General features: G+C 43.8%; 1 protein-coding gene across 3 annotated transcripts in view; it reads right to left on the bottom strand.

Moving 5' to 3' along the window:
• The window catches only part of LOC139407317 (serine/threonine-protein phosphatase 2A 56 kDa regulatory subunit gamma isoform-like), a 38,609-nt gene extending 23,740 nt beyond the window's left edge, over positions 1-14,869 (bottom strand). The window contains exons 1-3 of one of the 3 annotated variants that reach the window (XM_071150999.1): positions 14,730-14,869; positions 14,238-14,282; positions 12,598-12,763 (exon numbers count right to left, since the gene is read on the bottom strand). In XM_071150999.1, coding sequence (XP_071007100.1) covers positions 12,598-12,763; positions 14,238-14,282; positions 14,730-14,756 — 238 coding nt within the window. In that variant the 5' untranslated portion in view covers positions 14,757-14,869. Of the gene's footprint in view, positions 1-892; positions 1,085-12,597; positions 12,764-14,237; positions 14,283-14,729 lie in introns of those variants that run through there. The other 2 variants (XM_071151001.1, XM_071151002.1) reach the window with 2 other exon arrangements.
• Between the last annotated feature and the right edge of the window lie 4,373 nt (positions 14,870-19,242).

Raw genomic sequence — 19,242 nt, 5'->3', positions numbered from 1 at the left:
TCTGCTACTGTTGTACTAATTTGGTCCTTAAAGCTACTGCTTAACACTGAAGATGTATGAAACAGTGTTCCTTCAGTAGTGGTTGCACATGTCTGTTTTAAAGCTACACATTTTGCCATGGGGCAGAGAGAACATTTGACCTTTTTAAAGCCATTTTCCTGCAATTCTACATATTTTGCCATGGCTTATGCTGTGTTCTTATTCGGAGTGACTCAAACATAGCTGATTGTTTATAAAAACATTTAAAACTAATGGTTGTTAGTTCTCAAGATGATCCCATTTAAAAATATGTAGCCCCATTATATAAAATATGTAGAACAGATATCTGGTTATAGTTTACACTGAAAACATTTTACCATCCCAAAAATGATTTTTAAAAATGTAGTAATATTTTCGGGAGCGGCAACAACTAAATGAATATAGGGAAAACACATCCATCTCCACTGCGAGGGACAGGAGTATAGCAAAAGGGCTCTGGGTGACAGCAAACACAAACGACTGTGACCTCACATCCTTTGACATCAGCAGTCTTGGTGGGGGATGGTAGAGGCAGAAGGCAGTAAAACTAGCCCCCTTCCCCTCCCTTTCTCCCACACTGAGCTATGCAATGCCCTAGCAAAAACCTTCCTTCATTGCCTACGACAAAAACAATCTTCACTTGCTCCAAACACTCCCCAGGTGCCCAGACAGTAGATAAGACACCCTTCCCTGCCGCCTCCTAGTGAAGGCTTTAGTCTCAAACCATTTATATCTGCAAAGCACATTAAAACAGCTACAGATGGTAAATGGCAACATTTTTGCCCACCTCCCCTAGCGTGCACACACACACACACACACACGAGAGAACCAGATAAGACAGAGAAAAAAAAATTAGCCAGCTAGCATTGCTCACCTCTGAAATGCATGAGGGCCACGGGCTGAAAAGGCCCATTTGAGCTCGGTGCATCCAGAACCATCACGCTGGCAGCACTAGTGCCTGTCAACATCTAAGGGCTGGGGTAGAGGAGAGGGTAGCACAGGCTAAGGCGAGGAGCCAGCCTCCATTTTAACACCAAACACTCTGAGCAGAAAATGAAACTCTGCTGCAGTTGGAGGGAACAGGCTAGTTTGTGATGTCACTCTACGGAGTCTGATTGGCCAACCTGGGTCACATGGGGCAGGCTGTCAGAATGCATAAGCATGAGGCAGGTCGAGGGGATTTGCTGGTGGGCTGGGGAAGAGGCGGGACCTTTGCTGTGATTGGAGCAGACCCAGGAGGTCTGGCTAACAACCTCAGTGGGAAAGATGACTGAAGCTCTAAAAACCTTACCCCTCATCTCTTTCCTTCGCTGTCTCACACAAACATCTACCCTGCCCCCGCACCCATTACAATAAATGGAATTCCCATCAGAAAGAGCAATGTAAATAAATCAAGACTTTCAGACAAAGTAGCCCCCAATGAACAAAAAAAGTAAGCAAACAAACAGTGTAGGGTCGGTCTAAAAGGCTACACATTATCACCCGCCTTATCTTGGCTCTAGGAAAAGCACAGACAGTCCATTGATTCTTTATACAAAGTACAGTAGGTCAGATCTATACACACCTATTGTTAGGCTGCATCTTATCTCTGGCTCACAACAATAAGAGGATACATAATGACACAGTGATTGATGAAAGACGTGAAAAACAGCAAAACACTTGGAGGCATTGACTATCATTCAGTAAAAGCGGAGGTCCCGTGTGGGTGCGTGCACATACAGATGGCCCAGGTGTAAGAAACAGGAAGCCACAGTTATAACACAGGAAGCTAGTGAGCAAATGTTCTGCCTCAGCTGCTCTCAGAGTGAGCAGTTACATCACTAACACCAGCACAACAGGCAGACACACGGCGCGCACACAACGACTATGGCTCACATTCTTCTCTTGCTCTTAGTCGTGTATGCATGTCAGACCTTTCTGCTTGATAAGACAATGACAGGAGCGTAGACTGACTAACCATGTTCGTTGTAAAGAGCAGGGACACATAGGATTGCCTACCTGTCACCAGCCAAGAGTAATTAGCACCTCTGAAGAGTGTCAGTAGTCAAGCTCTTTAGTACACACCGCAAAGACCATGAAGTTGGCAGTCACAAGGCCTTGGTGGCAGTAGCATTGTTTGGCAATGCATGTCCGTTTGCGTTGCTTAGTGTTAAGGTCTAGATTCCAATGTTAGTTAGCTAGCTAGATGTGCCAATGTTGCTATTTTGTAGAAAGTCCTTTTTGTAAGAGATGGCCACAGCTAGAAAAATATCAAATGACGAACAATGTAATTCACTCTCCACAATCCCATACTGCCACTGCCAGCCCATAGCGACATTTTTAGCTAGCGCTAGCATATTTGCTAGCTAGCACAACATAGCTATTGAGCTAAGGACACTGCAATAACAGGCATTGTGATTGAATTATAATGGAAATACTAACTACACTATTTAGCTAGCTAGGAAGAAGAATGTCAAATTTTCAAATCTAATTTTATTAGTCACATGCTGTAAGGTTGTAACAGGTGTAAACCGTACAATGAAATGCTTACTTACGAGCCCCTAACCAACAATGCAGTTTAAAAAATATTGATAAGGATAAGAAATAAAAGTACAAAGTAAAAGAGCAGCAGGAAAACAACAATAGCGGGACTATGATTCACCGAACAATATTTTTAAAGTACTAAAGTACTTTAAGAAAGTTTTCGTTTCAGTCTCCTCCATCTCCACTAATCGAAGCAAATTGTATGGATTTTTTTCCTATTAACAATGTCAAATTAACATCTGTACAGAAAGACAGATGAAGGCCACATTACAGAAGAGGAACTTCTTGATGCAATTAAAGCCTTTAAGTCCGGGGAAAACTCCAGGGATGGATGGCATACCAGTGGAAGTGTGAAACAAAGTTTGATATATTCAGAGGATGAGAGCATGTTTTAATCACTCCTACATAAACGGTGGATTATCAGACCTTTTTGCTTGTCTGATATTATTACTGAAACAGGATCCAAGTGGTATATAAAACAATAACCCTTTTTACAAGACCCTGTCTTTCAAAGATACTTTTTATTAATTAAAATAACTTCACAGTTCATTGTAAAGGGTTTAAACACTGTTTCCCATGCTTGTTCAATGAAACATAAACAATTAATGAACATGCACCTGTGGAACGGTCGTTAAGACACTAACAGCTTACAGACGTTAGGCAATTAAGGTCACAGTTTTGAAAACTTAGGATACTAAAGAGGCCTTTCTACTGACTCTGAAAACACCAAAAGAAAGATGCCCAGGGTCCCTGCTCATCTGTGTGAACGTGCCTTAGGCATGCTGCAAGGAGGCATGAGGACTGCAATGTTGCCAGGGCAATAACTTGCAATGTCCGTAATGTGAGACGCCTAAGACAGCACTACAGGGAGACAGGACGGACAGCTGATCGTCCTCGCAGTGGCAGACCACATGTAACACCTGCACAACAGCTGCCCGAGTTACACCAGGAACGCACAATCCCTCCATCAGTGCTCAGACTGTCCACAATAGGCTGAGAGAGGCTGGACTGAGGGCTTGTTGGCCTGTTGTAAGGCAGGTCCTCACCAGACATCACTGGCAACAACGTCGCCTATGGGCACAAACCCACCGTTGCTGGACCAGACAGGACTAGCAAAAAATGCACTTCACTGACGAGTCGCAGTTTTGTCTCACCAGGGGTGATGGTCGGATTCGTGTTTATCGTCAAAGGAATGAGCGTTATATCGAGGCCTGTACTCTGGAGCAGGATCGATTTGGAGGTGGAGGGTCCGTCATGGTCTGGGGTGATGTGTCACAGCATCATCGGACTAAGCATGTTGTCATTGCAGGCAATCTCAACGCTGTCCTCCCTCATGTGGTACCCTTCCTGCAGGCTCATCCTGACATGACCCTCCAGCATGACAATGCCACCAGCCATACTGCTCATTCTGTGCATGATTTACTGCAAGACAGGAATGTCAGTGTTCTGCCATGGCCAGCGAAGAGCCCGGATCTCAACCCCATTGAGCACGCCGGGACCTATTGGATTGCAGGGTGAGGGCTAGGGCCATTCCCCCCACAAGTGCCTGGGAACTTGCAGGTGCCTTGGTGGAAGATTGGGGTAACATATCACAGTAAGAACTGGCATATCTGGTGCAGTCCATGAGGAGGAGATGCACTGCAGTACTTAATACAGTTGGTGGCAACACCTGATATTGACTGTTACTTATTCCATTTCTGTTAGTCACGTCTGTGGAACATGTTCGGTTTATGTCGGTTGTTGAATCTTATGTTCATACAAATATTTACACATGTGGAGTTTGCTGAAAATAAATGCAGTTGACAGTGTGAGGTAATTTCATTTTTTGCTGAGTTATATAAGATCCAGTCCATTTAAAAAAAACGTACACTTCAGTGTTGCGATACAAAAATTCTAGCCAAATGCTTGGCTCATAAATTTAGTTAGAAAGTTGTTAGATATTATTCATCCTAATCAGACAGGTCTTTTTTTTTTTCTTTTTTTTTTCCACCAGGTAGGCTAGTTGAGAACAAGTTCTCATTTGTAACTTCGACCTGGCCAAGATAAAGCATAGCAGTGTGAACAGACAACAGAGTTACACATGAAGTAAACAATAAACAAGTCAATAACATAGTAGAGGGGGGAAAAAAAATCTATATACACTGCAAAAAAATAATAAAGGGAACACTAAAATAACATCCTAGATCTGAATGAAATATTCTTATTAAATACTTTTTTCTTTACATAGTTGAATGTGCTGACAAAAATCACACAAATTATCAATGGAAATCAAATGTATCAACCCATGGAGGTCTGGATTTGGAGTGACACTCAAAATTAAAAGTGGAAAACCACACTACAGGCTGATCCAACTTTGATGTAATGTCCTTAAAACAAGTCAATGAGGCTCAGTAGTGTGTGTGGCCTCCACGTGCCTGTATAACCTCCCTACAACGCCTGGGCATGCTCCTGATGAGGTGGCGGATGGTCTCCTGAGGGATCTCCTGCCAGACCTGGACTAAAGCATCCGCCAACTCCTGGACAGTCTGTGGTGCAACGTGGCGCTGGTGGATGGAGCGAGACATGATATCCCAGATGTGCTCAATTGGATTCAGGTCTGGGGAACGGGTGGGCCAGTCCATAGCATCAACGCCTTCCTCTTGCAGCAACTGCTGACACACTCCAGCCACATGAGGTCTAGCATTGTCTTGCATTAGGAGGAACCCAGGGCCAACCGCACCAGCATATGGCCTCACAAATTTGGCCGAGGTTGGAGTAGCCAGGAGAAAGGCATGGCCAGCCGTTGAGAAATGCTTGAAGTTTTCGATTATCACGGATTTATCAGTGATGACCGTGTTACCTAGCCTCAGCTGGGAGGAGGTGCTCTTGTTCTCCATGGACTTTACAGTGTCCCAGAACTTTTTGGAGTTAGAGCTACAGGATGCAAATTTCTGCTTGAAAAAGCTGGCCTTTGCTTTCCTGACTGACTCTGTGTATTGGTTCATGACTTCCCTGAACAGTTGCATATCGCGGGAACTATTCGATGCTATTGCAGTCTGCCACAGGATGTTTTTGTGCTGGTCGAGGGCAGTCAGGTCTGGAGTGAACCAAGGGCTATATCTGTTCTTAGTTCTGCATTTTTTGAACGGGGCATGCTTGTCTAAGATGGTGAGGAAGTTACTTTTAAAGAATGACCAGACATCCTCAACTGACGGGATGAGGTCAATATCCTTCCAGGATTCCCGGGCCAGGTTGATAAGAAAGGCCTGCTCGCAGAAGTGTTTTAGGGAGCGTTTGACAGTGATGAGGGGTGGTTGTTTGACCGCGGACCCATAGCAGATACAGGCAATGAGGCAGTGATCGCTGAGATCCTGATTGAAGACAGCAGAAGTGTATTTGGAGGGCAAGTTGGTCAGGATAATGTCTATTAGGGTGCCCATGTTTACGGATTTAGGGTTGTACCTGGTGGGTTCCTTGATGATTTGTGTGAGATTGAGGGCATCTAGCTTAGATTGTAGGACTGCCGGGGTGTTAAGCATATCCCAGTTTAGGTCACATAACAGAACAAACTCTGAAGCTAGATGGGGGGCGATCAATTCACAAATGGTGTCCAGGGCACAGCTGGGAGCCGTGGTTTAGAATCAATCCTCAAGGGGGGGGGGGGGTCGGTAGCAGGCGGCAACAGTGAGAGACTTATTTCTGGAGAGATTCATTTTTAAAATTAGAATATCGAACTGTTTGGGTATGGACCTGGAAAGTATGACATTACTATGCAGGCTATCTCTGCAGTAGACTGTAACTCCTCCCCCTTTGGCAGTTCTATCTTGAAGGAAAATGTTATAGTTGGGTATGGAAATCTCCGAATTTTTGGTGGCCTTCCTAAGCCAGGATTCAGACACGGCAAGGATCAGAGTGTGCTAAAGCAGTGAGTAAAACAAACTTAGGGAGGCGGCTTCTGATGTTGACATGCATGAAACCAAGGCTTTTTCGATCACAGAAGTCAACAAATGAGGGTGCCTGGGGACATGCAGGGCCTGGGTTTACCTCCACGTCACCCGCGGAACAGAGAAGGAGTAGGATTAGGGTGCGGCTAAAGGCTATCAAAACTGGTCGCCTAGAGTGTTGGGGGACAGGAAATAAAAGGAGCAGATTTATGGGTGTGGTAGAATGTATTCAGGGCATAATGTGCAGACAGGGGTATGGTGGGGTGCGGGTACAGCGGAGGTAAGCCAAGGCACTGGGTGATGATAAGAGAGGTTGCATCTCTGGACATGCTGGTTATAATGGGTGAGGTCACCGCATGTGTGGGAGGTGGGACAAAGGAGGTATCAGAGGTATGAGGAGTGGAACTAGGGGCTCCATTGTAAACTAAAACAATGATAACTAACCTGAACAACAGTTTACATTGACGATACATTGGAGATAATACAAGACATGTACTGGAAACAATAGAATACTATGACATATCTGGGAAAAAAGGCCTGGGTTTCATAGCTGATTTTGAAAAGGCTTTTGATAAAGTAAGACTTGAGTTCATATATAAAATGCCTAGAATATATCAATTTTGTAGAATCTCTTAAAATGGGTTTAAGTATAGTAACCCTATGTAAAAAAAATAGTAAATAATGGCTACATCTCAGTAAGTTTTAAACTGTCAAGAGGAGAAAAACAAGGTTGTCCACTATCGGCATATCTATTTATTATTGCCATCGAAATGTTAGCTGTTAAAATTAGATACAACAATAACATTAAGGGATTAGAAATCCATGGCTTAAAAACAAAGGTTTCATTGTACGCTGAGGATTCATGTTTCTATTAAAACCACAATTAGAATCCCTCCACAGCCTCAGAGGATCTAGATACTTTTCTAACCTCTCAGGATTTAACCAAATTATGGTAAATGTATTACATTATGTATTGGATCACAAAAGTTTACATTACTGTGTAGTTGCCCAATAAAATGTTCTGACGGGGATGTTGACATACTCAGTATACTTATCATGATAGAAAGAAATTCTCACTCCAGTACATTTTTATTGAAAGTTAACAAAAATAGATAAGATCTTGCCATCAAGGGGGGGAGGGGGAGAAATCGCCCTGATTAACTCTAGTCATATCACAGTTGACCTATTTGCTCATGGTTTTGCCTACACCTAGTGACCCACTTTTTAAATTATATGAACAAAAAAACTATTCAATTTATTTTGGAATGACAAGCCAGACAAAATTAAAAAGGGCCTATTAACATAACAAATATGAATTCAGAGGGCAGAAATTATTAAATACTAAAGCATTAGACCTCACAAAATGCATCAGTCATACAAAAGTTACTCAAATCCGAAAAGGTTCTCTAGTAAATTACTAAGAATGTCTCACCCCATGTGCAAAGAAAGGCCTTTTTTCCCCTTTATTCAGATTACACCTTCGGTTATTTGAAAACTATATCTCCAAAATACCATTATTTTTTAAAAACAAGGGGGGTAGAAGCTGTTTAGAAGCCTCTTGTACCTAGACTTGGCGCTCCAGTACTGCTTGCCGTGCGGTAGTAGAGAGAACAGTCTATGACTAGGGTGGCTGGAGTCTGACAATTTCTCCGCCTGGTGTAGAGGTCCTGGATGGCAGGCAGCTTAGCCCCAGTGATGTACTGGGCTGTACTCACTACCCTCTGTAGTGCCTTGCGGTCGGAGGCCAAGCAGTTGCCATACCGGGCAGTGATGCTCTCGATAGTGCAGCTGTAGAACCTTTTGAGGATCTGAGAACCCATGCCAAATCTTTTCAGTCTCCTGAGGGGGAACAGGTTTTGTCGTGCCCTCTTCACGATTGTCTTGGTGTGCTTGGATCATGTTAGTTTATTGGTGATGTAGACGCCAAGGAACTTGAAACTCTCAACCTGCTCTACTACAGCTCGGTCGATGAGAATGGGGGCGTGCTCGGTTCTCTTTCCTGTAGTCCACTATCATCTACTTTGTATTTACTGTTGTCTCTATTGCGTCTGTGCACTTAACCCGCTACCATCCCATAACTTACAATGCACATGAAGTGTGACTGGCTCATGACATTTAACCGATATATGGAGAAAATTCCAAACTCCGGTCCCCACGTGGGGGTTTGTGCTCTCGGATTGGGGAAAGGGGGATACCTAGTCAGTTGTACAACAATGCATTCAACTGAAATGGGTCTTCATTTAACCCAACAACTCTGAATCAGAGAGGTGCAGGGGGCTGCCATAATCGACATCCAAGTCTTCGGCGCTCGGGGAAGAGTGGGTTAACTTTGTTTGTAGCAGGTCGAACTGAACGTGACCAGTCAGGTTAGCTGCTGCGTGTTTTCGATCTGGATGTTCTGTGTCCAGGGTCACTATAGGAAGGTATGAGTAAGTATTAATGTTGCTATAGATAGACTGAACCAACAGTCTTTACATTAGAGGTGAAGGAGGCTGCGTGTCTGTTGGCAAAGTAGCACATGGGGAGAGAGCTAATGTCACTGTGCGCCACACTGAATACTCTGCAAGAAGGTTAAAGGAAGAAGCCTCTCTTGTAAGTTAACTAGTACCATTGGCAGTATTCAAGAGGAGATTAGTTGGTAAATGTATCGTTACCAGTAGAACTAATTACAATTAGAAAATACTGATAACAGGTAATTCAGTTTAGTTATATAGGAATTCCTGGTTTGTGTGTGGGGTGGCGCTGATATTTGACAGTCTCAGCCACTTACATAGGTTTACAGTACGTGAACTAAAGATTGCAGGCCTGCATAAGACTAGAGCAAAGCAACTGGTGAAGTAATGCTCTGTTTTAGCGGTTATGGGCAGCCTAGCTGTGTGGAGAAGGGAAGCTTTTTGTATACAAGAGCTTTGAAATGTGTGAATCATGAATGTCATTTCTGGATTCAAGTATTTAAAAAGTGTGTGTGGTGTGTAGGGATGGACATAAAGTACAAAATACAACTACAAAATACCCTAAAGACCAATGTTTCAATTAAAATACATCTACTTTAAAATATATTTGGAAGTAGCCGAGCTAAAAGCAACAACATTGTCAGTAACCGTTAAAGAAACTTCTATGACTGTGATATATTGTTTATCCAGCTTAGTTGAATCCACTCACTCTGAATAAGAGCATCTTTTAAATGACCAAAATGTAAATATGCAAAACTGAACAACTGCAAAGCACACTGGGTATTTCCATTGACCTCGTTTCAGGGCGGAGATCAGAGTAAGTCAACATGTTATGCAATTGTTCATTTTTAAATTACATATAGTTAATTTATCAGATGCTCATATCACACCATAGTGCCATCAGACTTGATGTAGGGTATACCAATGTAGGGTGAAATAGGGACACAAAATGTTGAACTGCTATAAAAAAAATGGTATAGTGAACTATTTTGAAAATACAAATTACAGCTTTCAAAAGTATCTGTTATAAAATACACTGGAGTGTAGTTCAATACATCATACAAAATCCTCAGAAGTCATTAAAATACATGCAACAGAAACACCGGCCATCTCTGCGTGTTGTCTTGTTCTTCTATCCTCGTGCCGACCTGAAATACCCAAAAGTCCCCACAAGGATAGTAAAACAAGAAATTCTCCATTGTTAGGACATTTCCCATGTCCACACAAGGACAAAGGCTATTTTAAGCTTAGGGGTTAGGTTAGGGTTTGGCGTTAGAAGTTAACGTTAGGTAAAATTGGATTTTGAATGGAAATACATTTTAGGTCCACACAATAATTAAAACAAACAAGTGTGTGTGTGAGAGATAAAGAGCTGTTTCTGGCCTGCTTAGTCATGGGGCATTCTCCTGTCTGAAGAGCTGTTGTTCTTCTGATAGACTGCATGCACTCACTCATTGGTTATCCTCCAAACTCTCATTTGGCACAGGCCACCGGGCTCCAGCCATTTATATAAACTCTCCCACTAGCCTCTGCAGAACAACTGGACTAAACTTGTGACACGTCGGGCTAGTCTGGCTATAACAACAAGGTCTGTATTGTAGCGATTTCAAAGATGTGTCAATGGAAGTAATTGAATAATTATTTTATGAGACTGCTGACACTTCAACACCACATTATATTGACCTCAAGCTACTACTGAAGCCATATGTCATCCAGCCAATGACTTGAGTTCACAGTCACACAGAGTGAAGTTCCTCCGCTCTGAAACAGTTCCTCCAGACAAGAGTTCCCAACAGAGAGCGAGAGAAACTGTATCCCTCCCAAGACAGCTCCTCTGTCACGGGATCTCAAACAAAAACACCAGCTGCTGTTCGTTCCTTTCTTCACCACCTTTTGGCAAACCATTGCAGTGGTGGGAGAGTTGAGAGCCAAGTGGGGGGGGGTTCACTAAAAACAGACACTCGCCTGAAACACTGTGGTGTTGTTTTTAACCCAATGTAGCAAGTTGCTCATGCTTATCAAACTGTGGAAAAGGTCAACATCATCCTGGAACAACTTTTTTTTGGGGGGGGCATTACCCCCACGTGAACAGGATGCAGACTGCATATTCCACTCAGCAATAATGTGAGGTGGTATCAGGCTGCATCTTCCCCTGCCTGCTGTCAAAAAGAAGCACCTACTAAAACTATGTGGAACACAAAATAAACAACCCCTAAAGTTCATTGTAGCTGTCGGAAATCAAAACTTCAGCTACACAGAACTAACTCTCCAAAAGCAGCACTCTACCTCTTCATGTGGCCCAGGTGTCCAGAGACAACCCGTTGGTAAAGCTCTATGAAGCGGTCTAGTCTGCTGTAGTTCAGCCATTCAAAAAGCAGCAGCACTAAAGCTCGGTGTAGCCTGACTGCTGCCGTCCAAAAGAGTCCATCTCTATCCAGAGGAGAATGTGTGGAATGAAAGCAGGCCTTGCTAGGTGCCTGACTGCCTATTAGGACAGGACCACTGGTAACACCCACAAGGTCATGGTCCATCGGACAATATTTGCAGAACAACCTTATCAAAAGCCCTCGTTGGGCCCATGGATGTGACCAGCTGTTATCACAACTCTGAGCTTATCGAACTCGTAAAGAACACAGTAACACAAGAGAAAGGAAACAAAGGTATTACATGATCAGAGATAAGTGTCTGCCTGAATGTAAGCGGTCTGACAGAAGACACAGGGAAGAGTGAGAGGTGTACAGGACACACCATCACTGCTGAAGCAGTTGGCTTGCGTGGTTACTCTAGACAGAGTTGAATGTATAGACAGAAACTAAAGCAGCTCTCCACTTTGCCCCAGCTCTTAAACACCAAATGTCCCATGTTATTTCAAACCCTGCATCTAGGCCTAAGTACTGCACGGGTCCTGTCCTTTTCACGTGGTGTAGCATAGCTTATGTACTTATGAAATCTGCTGGATGTGCATACTGCACACATACCACATCTATAATAGTTTGCCATGGACAGCCAACTGCATGCCAGTCACTCACAGTAGTAACATTATAACACTGCATAGGATTTGCATGCGCCAGTGCTGATATTGTCCATGAGAAATGCAGGGGAGGGTAGGTGGGTTGTAATGTAGCTCTCTGCCAGCCACCCGCTTATCTGGCAAACGGCAGCATCCTGAAACAAGGACCTGGCAGCATCAAAGCCTTATCTCTGGATTACCCCCTAAATATAGACACTTGGTTTAAATCCAGCGCAAAGTCAGAGCCCTTTACGTCCACTGTTTGTTTCCACGTCTTGCGCAACGCTGTCGGAGGTACATTTTATAGCATGGCAGAGCAGTGGAGAGGTACAGAGACTTGCACAGAGAGCGAGAGAAAGTGATGGTGACGTTGCTGTGATTTACATCAGAAAATAATGCAAGACAGCTTTTGGAGATGGCAGGCAGCTATGCTAAAGCTTACCAGGGTTAAACCTAGAGGATAAGCCAGAGCTGGGGGTAATGGGACATGGGTAAAGGGACAGGGGCCAGCACATACATCAGTTGGGAGGGCTGAGAAACCAAACCAATGCAGGATTCAGACCATTGCCTAGGTAGCTTGATTTATTTTCAATTATGGAGTGAACAGAGACAAAATATGTGTCTTTGAATAGGCCGAGTTAAGGCTAGCCTAGATTAGGTCCAATCGTACCTTTGAAGGCAGGCAGCTTCTGCAGCTCTCTGTTGTTGCTGAGGCTGAAGCGGGACGAGCTCTGCCTCTTGTCCTTCTTGACCGGCATCTGGGAACCCGGCTGCTTGCCCTTCAGCAGCTGAGTGGCGGGAGGGACGCTGTTACTGCCTTTCCTATTGGAACCCTGCTGTGTGGAGGGAGGGAGGGGGGGGGGGGGGGGGGGGCATGGATCAGAGCCTGCACCAAGGTTTGTTCATTCGACACCAAACAAAACAATGAAACGGAGGGACTATTCATTTTTATCTAATTTCCAAAGATTTTTCCCTACTGAACAACCCCGTTTAGAGTCGTCCCGGTCCCCCCTAGGTTAGATATGAAAACTGGTAAATGCGGGCAGTTTCTTATAGTCTTGTCCCACCTGCCTGCTGGGATCCTTTAAACCTGACAAGGCTGTCTTTCCACTATGGAGTTACATCAGAAGGGGGATATGTCAAATTCACTGAACTCAACTAAATGTTACCTTTCACACTACAAGACAGGGGTTTAAGGTTTTAGGCCTTAGTGAGCCGCCGACTGTCTAGTAATGGGAGGAATAAAGCTGCTGGAACACATGACGGGCCTGGATTACTGACCCATGACACAACAGAAGGTCTTCTCTCCCGCTGATTAATTTACCCAATATGTTAGCTTCCTAACTGTATACCTTCATAGCGGTGTCAGCTTCATATACTGTATTAGCTTCATACTGCAGCTGGTCAGGCCCTTGGGTAAGAAAGTGGTGTGGTTCACACATCCAAAAAACACAGGAGACAAGATAGGAAATAAGTCTAGCTACATGTATCCAAAGAGGCAGACATGGCTGTTCAGAAACAAGCAGAATAAATATCAACAAACTTCTCTGCTTGCATCTATCGACCTGTTTAACCCAGCTCAAACAATGAGAAGGTCGTGCCAGCTCAGGCCACTGGCGCTTAAACAAAGGGTATTACTAAGCCTGAACCAGCCTGTATAATATGACTCCCATGGTTTCATTGTCATCATCCCACTGACGTCAAAAGCTTAGAACCCCAGTGGCCACAAGCATCCCAGAGGAGAGCGGAACCTGGCTGTATGCAGAGGGGTTGGATTGGGTTGTGGGAGTAATACAGCGATTTCAATTCGACACAACGCTGGCACATTAGCAGATCGGCCGCATGGCTGATGACACAGAGTACAGATAGATAACCCTGGATTACACCCCCAGAGAGAGAGAGAGGAGGGCAAACTGTTTCTATGAGGGCTTAATCACTGACTGGTGTATGTTCCTGTGGATTCATGGCCATATCTACATCTTCAGTACATCTGATTTTAACTGACATAGCTAGCCTTCTTAAGTGGTCTCAGATCACAATGGTAGTAGCTAATGTTATGCAAGCATTCTTTATATTCTGACACAGTAAAGGGATAGTGGCTACCATGTTTTAGAAACGGACAACCAGCCTCTCTACATGCGAATCAGGTTCATATCCACTGCTTGGGTAGACCAAAATGGCATCTTAATGTTTGCAATATATATATATATATATATATATATAGTTTTTGGTGCTGTAGTAGCTAACGTTAAGTGTTTATCTTGCACATTCATAGACAGGTTCTCAAGAGCTAGCGAGGTGTTTAGTTACCTCATGGTCGTTTTCTTGACCTCCAGTTTTTACAACTTTTGACTCCTGTAAAGAAAACATATTTTAGACATGCCTTATTAACAAGTCATTTAAGTCATGTGTAGGGACAGGGGGGAGCAAGTTGACTAATGTCAAACGCTAGCACTTCTTCATGTTTACATTCCCAAGCAAAGCTAATATTTGACAGTTTTGTTGAAGTTGAACAAGTTATTTAGTAACTTTAATAAGTTCACTTTAAATTGTAGCTAACGTTAGCTATGCGTTTATGTCCCTCAAATCGTACTGTACTTTTTGTTACAAATAATCTGACTAGCTACATGCAACTAGCCAGCTAACGGTAGCTATCCAAGTTAGCATAGCTAGCTAACATTAGCTAGTCATAATGAGACATTGCAAATGTCGAGTCGATGGCCGCATGTTCGTAGTTTAAAACATAAAACAAGTTGTTGTACATTCCACTACTCGTATCTGCGGTTTTGCAAGCCAACTTACCTTCTCTTTTTTCGCTTTATTCGGCATTGCAAAAATGTAGCCGCCCTCGTTCCCTCTCTGACGCTCTCCAGAAGCTAAAGCCTAACAACGTTTAGCAGTTCTTCTTCTTTGGTATCATGGCGTTCGCACATTTTGTTTGTGCATGCCGCCACCTACTGTGCGGTAGTGTGTGGTAGATCACGTTATATTTTGTGATACAAAAATAAAAATGAAAGAATTTCACCACCAATTAACCTACACCCATGTAACCTACCACTATTTAATAAAAATCACCCCCACATTTCACTACTTCGCCCCTTACTGATCCTATACCAGGCTGACGGCCTGGGAGGGTGTTTAAAACCTTATGTCTTCTGCAGTAAAACCTCTACACCCAGTGGCAATATTAGCATGGGGTGGGAAGAAAAAAAGTAATAATGTTTTATGCATGCCAGCAAAGCCACTCTACAATACTAAACAAAACATGCATTGCACTGTTAGGGACTACATATAGCTGTCCCAACAGCAGAGCTTTATTTTAAGCCCCATGGAGTAAATCCTTGCTATCAGAGGAGCCTTGCCTGGCAGCCAAACTATTCATTCAGCCTCATTTACTGCCTTTCAAAATAACATAGCTGATATGGCTGACTTGCTTAAACAAATGTGGTTTCTACTGACAATTGAGATGTACAAACTATGGCATAAGGGAACTATGAGCGGATAAGAGGCAATCCGTAATTTCAATTAAGACAATAATGAGCGAGCTAAAACAGACATAGTCGATATAACTTCTTCTTCTTCTTCTTCATCTATGAGGTTTAACGGCTAGACTGGAGTACAACTCCCTTATACTTTACTTGAAAAAAAAAAGTACTAAATAAATACCCTCTCACACTATACTCTATAATCTCACCTCATGCCATTACCCTGAAAGGATGAGACATCACCACTTAACACATCCTGTAACTCTTCTGCTGTCAAGTCTCGCACACCCAATTACCTCTGCAGCTGCCACCACAACCTCAATTTTCTGAGACTTCTGATCCATCCCTGCAGTACAATTAATAACCATTTTTATAAATGCTAAAAGTCCAATCTTACTGAAACGTATTTCACTTTTTGGCCTATCCCTCTGTACTGGTATATCTTTACTACTCTCACCACTCCTCCCCCTTAACCCACCTTCCTCTACTTTCTTCACTGCCTCTCTTCACTACTCTAACCCTGGAAACCTCAACCTGCCTCTCTCGCACGGGAATTTTCTGATTCCCAACTCAATGGGCGCCCCTACAATTTCCACAACTTTCCGCAATGCTACACATTCCTTTGTCTCATGCCCTTCTGCACATTTCTCACACCTTGGACCCTCCCTCCTACACACTGCTGCCACATGTCCATAAGCTTGACACCTGTAACGTCTTAATGCATTCGGCACATATGCTCGTACATGATAACTTATATATCCTAACTTCACTTTGTCAGGCAAAGACTCAACTTCAAAACTCAAAAGAACAGACAATGACTCTTCTGTTTCCCCACTCTCGCTACCCTGTCTGTGTCGCATCAAACAACAGGCATCACATACACCGGGAATCTTTGCCCTCAGCTGGTCAACGTTTATATCTACTGCTACCCCAGTTATCACTCCTTTCATTGGTTCCCTTTTCTCGAGAACAAAACAATTCACTTTTCTAGCCTCCATTAGTTTTACTCCGAAAGCATTCTTCCTATGCCCAACAGAAACACACACAATTATCACTAAACCACTTCTAGTTACCCTCACCGATTCCACATGACCCAAGTCTTTTTCGCCCACCTTGTGAAACCACAAATGGATCAGCCAAAAGGCAGGAGTCCACTTTTTCTGTAAGCTTCACTTCTACTGTAACAGACTCTTCTTCATCCTGATCCTCGGTGCATACCTCGATCTCCATAACTTTACCGCACCTACCACCTCCGATACTTCCCCCTCATTCACTTCCATTTCACCTCCTGTCTTCATCTCTGTCTCTGATTGTGAATCATACTTAGGTAGCCTTTTTCCCACCTGTGTTTTGTGGGTAGTTATTTTTTGTTTTGTCTCTGTTACCTGTTCGCGTTGTTACTTTGTTCAAGTGTTTTTTTTTAAATAAAAATAATTGTGGTGCGCTCTGTGGGAAGTGGGCATCCAGCCAGGACAGGTTGTGCCAGCTCTACGCTCGAGACCTCCAGTGCGCCTCTACGGCCCAGTGTATCTGGTGGCTGTGCCACGCACCAGGCTTCCAGTGCATCTCCCCAGTCCAGTGAGACCTGTTCCGGTTCCATGTACCAGGCCTCCAGTGGCCCGGAGCCTGTAGTGATGTTCCATGGCACAAAGCCTCCAGTGACAATCATGTCTGGTTGTGATACAGCCTGGAACTGAACCAGGGTCTGTAGTGACACCTCTAGCACTGAGATGCTGTGCCTTAGACCACTGCACCACTCGGGAGCCTAAGTGTTGTTCATGATCAGTCCAATCAAAGCTACGGTAGATATAATGTGATATGAGTAATTTTATCTGTGGCCAATGATCCTGCCCCTTCTTGGATAGGCACTTCTAATGTAAATCTATGGCAGCACCCAAGGGGGCTTGAACTTTCTAGCTCTCCCTGTAGATTTGGCGGTGACGTAGTGTCCCATGAGTGATGGAACACTAAACCAATCACGGCTCAACTAGAGAAGATTACCAACCCCTACGCTCTGTATTTTCCAGATGGCTGCCCCTCCACCACAGAAAGCACTTTATTAACTCAATATATATATATTTATCCATTGTTTTCAAACTGATGCGTATTAATGCCAAAATAACATGCAAAACAGGTGGGGCTCAAAACATGTGGGGCTCTGCATCTATTTTCTGTGATTTACATTCCATTTCTGTGGTACAGTTGATAACCAAGGCAAAGAAGCCAACCTTACTGAAGCACAAATTCATATCACTGTATTGGCCTAGGCCTACTGCTCACCTTTGACCATTCATCCTGCGCTCTCTTCACTGCCTCAGCATATGACACATTCTCCTCTACTCTGACCCTGGCAACCTCAACCTGTCTCTCTTGCACTGGGCACTTCTGATCCCCAGCAACATCGGCACCCTCACAATTGAGGCAGTTTTTTCCACCAATACTACACATTCCTTTGTCCCAGGCCTCCTGCACTTCTCACATCTTAGAATCTCCCTCCTACACACTATTGCAACATGACCATAAACTTGGCATCTGAAACACCTTAGCGGGTTTGGCACAAAATCTCTCACGGGATAACTGACATCTTAACATTAGTTTATCAGATTAAGACTGCTTCAAAACTGAAAAGGATAGATGATGTCTTCTCCGTTTCACCATGCTCGCCACCGTGTCTGTGTCGCACCAAACGACGGGTGTCACAGACAGGGAATTTTCCATTTCAGTTGCTGCATCTTAACACCAACCCAGTAATCACTCCTTTCAAAGGCGCCCTGTTCTGCAGAACAAAGCAAGTCACAGGTCTTGTTCCTAGGCGTGTGATGAGAAGAGCCTGCTACCTCTGGACAGAAGTCACAAGTCATCTTTGAGCTATCTTCACAGATTTAACAGTACACAACTTATTTTCTACCCAGCCTGAGACTACATATGGATCAGCCAAAAGGCAGGGATCCACCTGCTCCAAAAATGTCACTCCCACTGGGCATGAATCATCCTTTGCATGATCATCGGGGCAAGGCTCGGACTCGGAAGGCTTCACCACACCTGCCACCACAGGTCATTCATCCTCACTCTCATCAGGTTAAAAATCTGAGCCATCAGAGACAACAGAATACAGTTTGTACTTGGCCATTCTTCATCAACACATATCTTCCCGCTGCAGCCAGCTCTTCTCATTCTTCGCTGCCATTTCCATGGCATTCTGTTCACCATGCTCATGTCGCGCCTTCACCCACTGTACTGCTTGCAGAGCATTCACTAGTGGCTTTTCTCCACTACCCAACTTCTGTAATTCACTAGTCTGTCTGTCTCTGGCCTCTCCATGCTCCCAAAATGTGGGCTACTCTGCCCATAGAACTTTGTGTCTCACAACTTGTCTGGATGAAGCATCATCAGAACATTTTCGCCTATCCTCGCCGATTATATTAGGCTGCTAACTGTCAGGCGACTCAACGTCTCTTTTTTAACAGACAGTGCTCGAGTGTGCATGGGAGCACCAACCCATTGGCACCCGCCCTGCTGGCAAAACACGTTACAACTGCAGCTGGTTGACATCAGTCAAGTTGGATGGGTGTCTATCTGGCTCCTACTCCAACATGGCAGGTAGATAGCAGTTTTTATTTTGTATGGTTGTAAAAAAATAAATAATTTTCAGCTGCTGGAGACATATAGCTAATAGTATGTGGCTGGTACTAGTATTGCAGTTCATGTTTAATATGCCAACTATCTCTGTTAGTCTGTTTGGGATAGCATAGTAGACGCAGATGCCATGAAAGTGCATAATGTTGTGTTGCATATTTATTCTGATTATGGAGTTCTTCTCCTTCCATTCA

The sequence above is a fragment of the Oncorhynchus clarkii genome, chromosome 4 (genome assembly GCF_045791955.1).
Source record: "Oncorhynchus clarkii lewisi isolate Uvic-CL-2024 chromosome 4, UVic_Ocla_1.0, whole genome shotgun sequence".
In the NCBI taxonomy this organism is placed as follows: Eukaryota; Metazoa; Chordata; class Actinopteri; order Salmoniformes; family Salmonidae; genus Oncorhynchus; species Oncorhynchus clarkii.
The sequence above is the reverse complement of the archived record's forward strand: the minus strand, read 5'-3'. Positions and strand labels throughout refer to the sequence as shown.